General features: G+C 38.8%; 1 protein-coding gene across 1 annotated transcript in view; it reads right to left on the reverse strand.

Moving 5' to 3' along the window:
• Window positions 1-5,726, reverse strand: part of LOC129281515 (RNA-binding protein Musashi homolog 2-like) — a 49,723-nt gene extending 43,997 nt beyond the window's left edge. The window contains exons 1-3 of the mRNA XM_054917449.2: window positions 5,677-5,726; window positions 4,843-4,891; window positions 4,089-4,191 (exon numbers count right to left, since the gene is read on the reverse strand). Coding sequence (XP_054773424.2) covers window positions 4,089-4,191; window positions 4,843-4,891; window positions 5,677-5,726 — 202 coding nt within the window. The remainder of the gene's footprint in view (window positions 1-4,088; window positions 4,192-4,842; window positions 4,892-5,676) is intronic.
• Between the last annotated feature and the right edge of the window lie 5,411 nt (window positions 5,727-11,137).

Genomic DNA, 11,137 nt, shown 5'->3' on the forward strand with positions numbered 1-11,137 from the left:
CATCCGCAAATAAATTGTTCAAATTGAGTATGCATTATGAGCTAATTAAGAATTCATAGTGCGGCCAGAATCCAGTGTGACTCATGTGTCACTGTTTGGTTTTTGTGTTTAGGTTGATTCACTTAGTGCTGGCAGGGTTAATAAATTATTGTTAGGTGAGAGGTAGGGGGGTGTGAGTTTAGGCTACATCTAGGATTGGAAGGCAATCAATGAAGACCTTTAATGATGGAATAACTGAGGTGGAACGCTCTTCAACATGGGACCTCAATTTACTCCATTGAGTTCTTCTAAGCCAAGACGGTGACCTCATTTTTACAGCTTTGGGGCCCGGGAACATTAACTTGTGTTATCTGTTGATTTACTTAAATAATGGTATATAAGAGAATGAAAAGAGAAAATGGTACTTAGAGAGCATAAGTTGTATGCAATTTACTGCTGTCAGTGACCCCGATTCAAATAAATAAAGAATAAGTAAAATGTACAGGAATGAACATGAAGTTCTTGAGAGTTCTTCGTAAAACCTCCCTTTGATTCAAAAGCAAAAACATGTTCTATGAAACGAAAATGAATGCCTAAACATGGCCAGTCAAAGAATGCATCAATAATAAAAAAACAAATATCCACCGTCCTGTTGAATGCCCCTGAATATTGGGAAAACCAATTATATAAGGAAATTCTTAAATGAGCTCCATTTAGACCGTCCAAGCAATCAACCTTATTCCTGAAAAATCAATACCAAATTTTGTCAGCATGGGACCAAAAGAGCAGTGACTAATAGCAATTCACATAGAATTAACTTCCTCATACCTCCCTGAAGATTTCTAAAGACTATTTCAGTAGGTCGCTTTTAGATTGTTTACAAATTTTGCATCAGAGCAATCATTTTCTTGGGCCTCGCAAGGAAATAAAAATATGAAAATCGGCGAGTGCAAGACAAGGATGAAGGGTAAGGAAAACCTGTGATCAATATGATTCAAGATGAATTCAAAGCTATCCAATTATAAGGTAGCTGGAGGGCCTAACTTTACATAGTAAGGGTCAAAGAATTTCATATCAACTACTTTTAAGCTTATCCTTCTTCTCCTGGCGAGTGAGGGAGGGAGAGATGCCGACAAAGAGAGGGGCATTTAACACTACAGCGTAAGCGCGTTAATACCTCCAAGAATATTGGAACAGAGAAGGCAAGGAGCAGAAGGGTTTCGAAAGGAGATACAGATTGAGAAAAAGGGAGGAGAGAATGGAAGGGGATTGATGAGGGAGGGGAGCAGGAGAACAGGAGAGGGAAAGGGTTAGGATGGAGGGAGGGAGGGTTGAGAGGAGATGACAGGAGAGGAGAGAGGGGAGGGGGAGCAGGACAGGAGAGGGATAGGGTAGGGATGGAGGGGGGGAGGAGAGGAGCGTGGGACGATATAGGGAGTGAAGTACATGGGGGTAAATACATTAATATTTTGCATTCCAGATCAAGACATGGGATAACATCCAAAGATGATGAACACCATTGTCATCCAAACAACAAGATGGATAGAGGATGGTAGAATGACAGATACTGTGGCATAAGCACACGGAAGGTGAACGAACATGCAAGTATGGAAGAGCTGAAGGTGCTAATGGGAGTTTGAAGCCAATATAATTGCTCCCTTTGGGAACAAACAACCCTTTGCTGGTCTACATCCTTCAAAATTCCTCTGAACCTGTCTTCATTATCACCATTTCTGAATCCCAGAAGAAAGTTTCAATGTGATGCAGTATTTCAGTCAGTGCCAGAGGGATTTAAATCACGTAATTTAACACACAATAAATGCCCTTATAACTTCAAGCTTGCCATGGTGGCTTTCCTTCTTATTGCATGAACTCCATTTCCTCTCTCTTTTGACCATTAATCTTGGTCCCTGACTTGTTGTGTAGGTCAGAGGTCCATTTGTACTTCGAACTTTGCCTATTTTTCTCCTTGCATATATCCATGCCTATTTCTTACATCCTTCAAACTGAAGAATTCTAGCTCAGCATCCGTTTACAGACTTAAGTCTCATCTCCAAAACCTTGAAACATTTATCTTGATAAAAAAAACAAATCTTCTAGCTATCTTCCTTTTCTGTTTATTTATTCACTGGGCAGTTAATCCAATGATTTTCATAGAAATTTGGCGGAACAATCAATTTCAATTTGTGATTCTATAGACTTCATTCAACACGATTCCTTTTCTTCTGATCTTTATCAAATATTCTTTCAAAACCACCATTCAATAAGTATTACTCATACCAATTGTTAACTGCAAGATTCTAAGGTTTTACATCCTCTACACTTTTATAACAAAGCACAGATACGTTTCATGAATCAATAACAGCTATTTGGGATGCTTTATTCAAACATTATAGAGTCACCAATCCTGATGATAATGTTCTGAAGAGCAAAAACCAACAGACTTTTGATGGTCGATGACATTATTTCATCACGTCTCTTCATTTCATTGCAGAAGCTAAAGCCTAAATCCTCGAAGACCGGATTGAAAAGTACATAAAGATTTCCTGCGAGGCAAGGCTCTGTCTCTTTTTCCCTTTCAATTTGGCCTATTTATGACTACCATAGCTCAGTGAGATATCCCATGGAAATCTCCCTGAATACACAGGTAGAGAGCCCCCTCTTGTTCCGAGCTCTTATTACAAGCAAGGTTGGGTGTAGGGTATCACAAGAGTCTTCCGCTGGCTTAGCATGGAACCGGAAATTTCTCAACAAACCTACTCTTAAAAAGGACATCGGTTATTAGCGCTATAACAACTTCTACAACCATGCATCGAATATTGCAGGTAGAAATATAACAATGGTGTGTGATAGGTTAGTTTGTTTCCACAGACTACACTGAGTATACACACAAACAAGATAGGAGCATGTAAATTTATTCTCATCATGAATCCTGGTGAATTCTGCCTTGCTTGTTTATTAGTATAATTTCACAGCGATTATGCATTTTCTTCGAGAATCACGGCACATGTGTTTTATTCGTACATGTATACAAACACTTCGTAATTTTATTGGATTCTGTACAAATGTTTAAGCGGATTCAAAACATTTCATATTACGTTTTATGGAAAATTTTCATTAAATTTGACCATAATTAGTGAACCATTCATTCTGAATGAATGTTCTTCCAACAAATCAATCACATGTTATCCTCAGAAAAAACATCATCTTCATTGTCATACTTAGCGAACACTGGAGGGGACACACACAAATTACTCCTTTCTGAAATAATATACACAATATACTGGATTATGCCACCGTCAATGTGCTAGCTTTCAGAGAACCCCTTCAATGCTTGTATATTGTTGTTTCTTTCAGCACATAAGCTTCGGTTTAAACCCCAACAGACATCAGGAGACAACAAATATATACCTAGTCACATGATAGAAAGCAGTTTGCTCTGAGTAATGAAAGATATTCAGTGAAGGGTGCACGTCAGAACAAGATTAATTCATAATTGAAAACAAATAGACTATGATTGATGGGTTAAGATCAACACTAATGTTTTGCTGAAAAAAAACTGTTTGCCTCGAAATATCTCGGCTCAAAGTGTCTGAATATTGAGCAACATGGAAGCACGAGGCGACATCCGTTTTCCTGTGTCGACCAAAGCAGTATGAATTAAAGCTTCAATGATACTGAGTGTCTTTTTTATGTTCGAACGTGCATTGAGCAATGCACAATATTTTGTTTGAGAGAGCTAGAGTTTTTACCTCCTCTCTTGATTATTTTCTTCATCAAAACAGAAAATATGATATCAACTATTATTTAATTTTTATGAATGTTGATCATTCCAATCTAAGTTTGTGATTTGATTTTAATAAGGCAAACGAGGGCACAGTATAGCTATTGTTAAGTTGGCGTTTTCTCTTCACATTCTTCTGAAGTTGTACTCAATATTTCAGCATCTTTATCATACTCATACCTTTTCTCTCTCCTTAGAATACTCCCCCTCTCTTCTCTTCTCTCTTTCTCTGCCTCTTTCTTATAGGCAATGGGGGGGGGGGGGTCAATATCCACATGCATATCGATGTAGACTTTCCTCAGCTGTAACCCTAACTTCATCCTACCATTCTCATTCCGCTCCCAACCCTCATGAGTACGTCCCGATAATCTCTGCATTCTCCTCCCAGTCTCCAACTCCCATCCCATCCCTCCCCCCTCGCCTCCTCTCTTGGAACGAATGCCATAAATAACAATGACAATCTCCCCAAACAATCCCGTTCTTGCAAATAGTTGTTGGATGACTTGCGGATGCGATATGAAAACCTAATCTACGAGCAGGCTTTTCTATAAATCAAAACACGTTTTGTCTGTCCCCGTGTTCCATCCTATTTTCGGCAGGAATTTTATCGGCCCCTGCAAATGTCACGCAAGGACACCATGATCCCATCAAGGAGTTTTCTAGATGGTCTCCTCCCTACCCTTCCTGATGCTATCTAGTTAATCCTCCTGGATTAAATCTTACCAATCCATCTAAATACCGTCTTAGCTCAGTTTTAATCTTAAGGTAACCCCATTGCCCATTAAGAAACATTGGTTTCTTAAGAATTCCTGCTCTATCTCTCTATTGATAATCTCATTTCAGAAATATGTTTTTCTGTCAATGATCAAAGCTGATCTCGTTCACTTTTTTTTATTTCCCATAACGTTTATCTTTCAGTATTACCTCAATATCGGATTTGAACATATCTGATTACATTACTCTCTCTCCATTTTTCTTCATGTACCAAGAAATCAACTTATTCCAGATTGCTAAATTGATTAATGCCATTGAGTGGAAATGGGAAGCTTAATTCATAAAGTTTCACATAAATCTCTTACCTCTGTGCCTATTTGTAGATCTGTCAAACATAAGAACTGCTTCTTCAACCTGAAAACACAAAATAAGAGAAAAAGAAAAAAGAATTCATTATATATAACATTAACACAAACTTGATGTTAATCTTTTACAAGCATTTATTGATTCATTTATTTCATATTTATAGAACATCATTTAGAATTACATCTAGGACTTTTAAGAGTACTAAAACTTTTTAGAACACAAGTTGAATCCAAGTACAATAGAATGTGAAACATTTTGGTTTAAATAATCACAAATATATTTATGGTGTGTGTTTGGTAACTTGCGTTTAAAAGACATTCATTTCTACCATTCCATTCAGACATTCCATAGGTTTGTGGTCCTAAATATTCACTTTCAGTGAGGCTAAATAAATATGTAGCTAAGTGCAAGAAGCTTTAGTACACATAATCCAGGCCAGTTTCGTTCCAGCTTGAGGGCTTAGCTGGGTAAATGAAGTGACGTGACCCAGGGCTCCCTACAGCGAGCAGGTCGAGATGTTTGTCACGGCTACGATGGGGACTTCTACCATTCCCCAAACAAGGTTTTTAATTGCACAGGGAAATAGACGGGAGGCACAGGGTGTGCAGAATGGTTCGGGAGCGCAGGGACAACATCGACGTGATTCTCCACTCAAATTTCAAACTCTTTCCGAAACTTTGTCCTAATAACCAGGCTTCCCTATCCCATCCCCTTCCTGTGTCTCATCTCTGCATTCAGGTTACCATATTGGAATTTTCCTCAAACCATTTCCTTTCTCAATCTGATCTTCATCCATCCTGTATTCTTTCGTAGACATACAATCCTGTTCTCACCTCTCACACGTGCACTCTATCTCCATTATTCCTTCTGTTATATCAATCATTCCCGTTCTCACCTCTCTGCCTTTCCCTCTCTTTTCCCCTTCTCTGTGTTTGTCTGTCTCTCGATCTATCGTTCTGTTGCATCAATGTATTTCTTATCTTTCTCTATCTCTCTCTCTGTCACCTCAAACTAAACTTTTTCCCCACAACATACCTCATCTTTACATCAAATTTTAAGAGTAATCACAAATGAATACCACATTTCCATTACTAGAGCAGGAGTACTAATGAATCTTCTCTGAAAATCGGCATACATCAGACAAAATCTCTTCGTATTATATAGCATCCCACCCCATATGCAGAGTGAATGTATAATGTATACACAATCCATAAGAAGTTGTGGCTTTCATAAAAACACCACCCAAAATACATCATCTCTCTGGCCTGAAACTCAAAAGGCCCTGTGTAATTTGAGGTGGCACTTTGAAATGGTGTGGTAGGATTCCTTCCCTAAAGACTGGACGTACATACAAGAAGAAAGAAGAGTGCAATACAAGAGATGCTAAGATAGACGCTGATATGTGACCTTCGACCCTCGCATCTCTCCCGAAGGCCTGTTGTCCAGCGTGCTATCTTAATCACATCATGCATGTACAGAGTGAACAACAACTGCAGCAGAGTAACGGGCATAACTGTATTCAAACATTACTTATCATAACTTTGAAATCTGATCAGCAATATTAGGAAGCTTCAAACAGTTCCTTAATATCAGGGTAGCAATTCATGAAACACTAGTCTGTGATTTACACTGACATCTTTTGGTTATATCACCTAATGGTTCAGAAAATCTCCATTCATTTCACATGGAATTTCAGGATTTACCAACAACTAGTAAGTTCACATGTCAAACATCTATAGCATTCAAGGATATATCTGATTATGTCACACAGCCCTACAAACAAATATTTCATACAACTCAATAATTATTTGTGAATGCTTTGGATATGTTCAGCACTTGAGTACTCCAACTTTCATCATGGTAGTGTTTATAAGATGGTTGCATGCCTTTAGCATACCATTCCCATTGACATAGTGATCTAACACAAGATACCAGCCATTGACATCTACTTTAGATGTGAACTTAGGCTGTGTTCAATCACTCAAGGTGATCAGGGTCCAGGAACACAGAGGTTAGCGATTGATCGTATGCTTGATTTTTATGATTGATTGTGCATTGTGGTCAATGCAGGCAACTGTAAAGACATTCTTCTACAATGATTGCTAGGCTTTGTGCTACAGGCCCCATGTTTTGTGTTTCGTGTGATTCGTGTTTCTTATTGTACATATAGCTTTTAAGAATTTTTATTGTATGTGCCTATACCACAATGATACTTCCAAAGGCAATAGGTGACATTCACACCCTACCCGTGGGATTCGACAATTCCTTACCCTTTCACTTATCATTTTATATCTGGTATTCCTGAATATTTTTCTGTAAACCCTCTGGAACACATTTAGTGACAAAAGGACATTACTTTTGATAAAGGGTAGGAGTTAACCTTCTTATCTAAAAGGTCAAAGCATATGCAGCACTGACCAAGAGCTTTCTTCTGTAGAGTCATTTGATTGCCTCATAGTATTGAAAACAGAATCTCCTCCCCCTAAATCCCTCATATTTGTGCTGCTCCCTCAAGTACCCGTAATCTATATACAGAGAGGCCATAAATGAAGCACAGCTAAACAATGTAACCCTCCCACATAAACAACTCTTCTCCACTTAAAGGTTATGTTCATACTGCACAGATGTCCATGAAATGCGTAGTATATAAGGCCTGTGATCAATGTAAAGATGGGGGAAGTGTGGACGGGACCACCCTTAACAGCATTATTAGACTATGCTGACACAAAACATTGCAGAGTGGATAGAGCCCCATAGGCCTTAGGATCTTCTAGTGATATTATGGATACAGGCTCTTTAAGAAATGACAAGAGATTACGAACAGGGCATGTGTGGAGAGGCGATCTAATAGAATTAGCAACAGCTGGTAGAAAGACTAATGAAGGATGGAAAAGAAGAATGGGGGATAATTACATAGGAGATAGTGATAGACTGAGAAAAATGAATATGAATAAACTAGGTTTTTCGAGAGATGAAAGTAATTTCAAATGTAACCTAATAGAGGGAAACTTTCAGATACAATATGAGTGGGAGTTAAATTGCACGCACACTGGCATAGAATGAACGTCCTAATTGTTTTGGCTAGATGTAAGCAGGGGCTCTTTGATAACAAGCAGGGAGGAAATTGTACCTTGCCTAGCAGACATTTCAACTATGTTGTTGGATTTTAATCTTTATGCAGACAACAGAAAACTATCAAGGCACACAGGTCGACTCAGGCAGAAGTGTATCATATACCAGACCACCAATGTCAATTGAGAATGTCTCCCGAAAAACATACTTGAGAAACAGCCTTCTCAATACATTAAACATTGTCCTTTGTGTAAGGGCTATTCCGCAGAAATGGGGCATTTGAAATACCAATCTGAAATCATGGTCAAATCTTGTATAGCTTTGGAATTGAAATGCTCTTGATAAAAGGTCCTACTGTGATTAAAAACCTTCATGAACATCGATAAACCCAGAGAGACTGACCACCATCAGAATTTAGCCCTATTGATGATCTAATGCAGGCACAGCATGGAAAGCTGCAAGGGGGCTGACGCAAGAATGGCAAGCCTACAGACAAAGAGGCCAGTCTGACATATATACAGATGTAGCCTGTATGTTGGTCTGGTTTTTAGACCTTCCACCGACAAGAGGCAGCATTTGGGATCCTTACAAAAGGAGTGGGGACATCGGATGAAGGAATTGTATGACCAGATAAACACCCCTCGCACCTCCTCCTTGCTTCAAATCCTCTCTAGATCGATGTCCATCTAAAACAAACAAAGCATCGAACTTCCTACTCCTCTCCAAACTACACTCCTCCATCTCCTACTCCTCCAACTCTTGGCCATATTTGGTGAGAAGACATTGGCCATTTCTGGCAGACCTCAACTTCCAGCCCCTAAGACCTTAAGACACAAATGGATCCAAGAGTGAGAAAGCTTGGTCTCCAAAGGGAGATGGGGAAAGGGGATGCTCTTCGGGGCCCATGAGAACCGGCTCTTGCAACGCCGCTAAATCTCGGGCTAAGCTCCCAGCCAGCCTTCATCGCACCATCTGCAAATCTCTTTCTAGAAAGATCCATCCCTGAGGAATATGACGAATGTATCCTTGCTTGCTTGGCATACCCGGTCATTCAGTAATGAACACATTTTGTGATTGCTGCTCAATTATCCTCTATTAGGGGATTAGTATGTAGAGTACTTATCGATTTCTATTGTCTCGTATCTCTTTTTAGCTAGAGCTTAATTGGTTTGAACTTTGAATTAAAATTGCAGCAAAACTTAATAACACCAAATAACAATTTCTTGTCAGTGAACATAGTTTCTTCTTCTTAAAAAAAATCAGTATTTATTGTAGAAACAAAAAGACTTTCAAAAGAATCAAACTCTGGATATATTACACCTTGGGGTGTATGCAATATAAAGAAAAAATTTGAATAGTTACAACCTATTGTAACTGTTTTTATTTTTTTTCACCATAGAATAACAGTATACTTGACACACAATTCATGTTATTGTTTATATTACAATGGCATGATAACAGTTTACTGAAAAGCATCTTCAAACTGACTTCCACAAAACTATTTGCCTGCCCATTTACTTCAGATTGTAATAGTTAACTGTGTATGACTTTCATAATCTAAACCAGCAGATAGTGATTTATGTTTTTTTCACAACTTGTAGAGGGAACTGAAAAGACTCTTTTCCCTCATTCTAGATAGTTATCCCTGTTGTACCCATATAATATTTCAATATCTCCTGACTTCATAAATCACCTCAGATTGCATGTGACATTGGATGTCAAAGGTCACTTCCTGTGATGAAGTACTTGTCTGTGACCTCTAGGTCATTGACATCCATACTGGAAGATAAATGAAACTCTCACAGCTTGAATTAAGTCTCCACATCTATTCTGACTCATACATGTACCTTTTACAATGGCAGAATGGTGTGTTTTGTAGCACCACCCCCCTTTTTTTTGGGGGGGGGTGGGGGTGGGAAAATCTAATTTAGCTCCAATGAATCCAAATAAGAATAGTCCCTTGTGTGAGGTAATTATAACCGTACAATCTCTACCATACCTGTTACACTAAATGTGTGTGTTTACATGTGTGGGTGGGGGTCAAAATAAGTGTCCCCCTTCCAACTAAAAAAGAAACAAGAATATGAGCTTTTAGTAACTCCTGAAACACAAGATATTGATGACGAAGGACAAGGAACAGTTCCTAAGAAACATAATCTGTTACAGTAGATTTTTTTAGAATGAATGAATTGAATATTGTGAATTATCCCTAAAAACAAGTGTGACCCTTGCTCTTCGGGTCATCCTTCTCAGATATCTAACAAAATGTTCTCAGGTTTAACCTCTCATACCCCACAAAAACTCTCCTTCATGGAAGATGAAAAGACATGTAAACAAATCACACGTCTTCCTCAAAGCAATTTCTGCCTCATCTCCATTAATAAGTGTTTGACACTTGCAAGGGGGCCACAAAGTGATTGGGAGTAAATAAACGGTGAGTTGCCATGGCAACCAAGTTCATTGACTCCTGGATGACGGAGTTGGACAGACGGTAGGGCTTGAGGGCAAGATGCCAGCGCCAAGATACCAGAACTAGATTCTATTTCAGGTACCAGCGGCACATCTTGGCAGGAGTAGATGAAGAAAGTGTTCAACGCTTGATCTCACAATCAACATTGTTCTTGGCTGCCCTATAGAGGGCTAAGGTTAATGCAATGTAGCTTGGTCAAAAGTCCTACAGACATGCCACAATGCCATGGTCTAGTGGTGATCACCTGCAACATTACCTTAAACCTTACAAAGGATGAAGCAAAATTGGAGACAACATCTGCCCTGAAAATATTTGCTATGGACTATACTTTCAATCAATATAAACATATTGTCATAGCGTGAATTGGTTTGAAGGGTGCACAATTAGATAGCCTTTAGATTTTGGAAGCATTGTGCATAATAATGCTGGGTGAGTGAGAGTTAGAGTTAAGAATTCATATGTGGAGTAAATCTTTTTTTCTGAGCACGTACTGTAGAGAATTCATGCGTAAGGGAACCACTACGAGGCACACGTGTGTATATATGAATACTGGGAACCGAACCGGATGTGGCATGGACGACAGCATTATGCTATTTAATCAATACACAGACCAATGATTCCCATCAAAAACATAAGCTACCATCCCTGCTATATATAAACCAAAAAATCATTCAGAATACTGCAGGTATTTCAGTTTCAGTCATGCATTCTCAATCAGCTGTGTCAATAAGCCTTCAAATCTAAGCAAGCAA

Source organism: Lytechinus pictus, chromosome 2, assembly GCF_037042905.1.
Source record: "Lytechinus pictus isolate F3 Inbred chromosome 2, Lp3.0, whole genome shotgun sequence".
Lineage (NCBI taxonomy): Eukaryota > Metazoa > Echinodermata > Echinoidea > Temnopleuroida > Toxopneustidae > Lytechinus > Lytechinus pictus.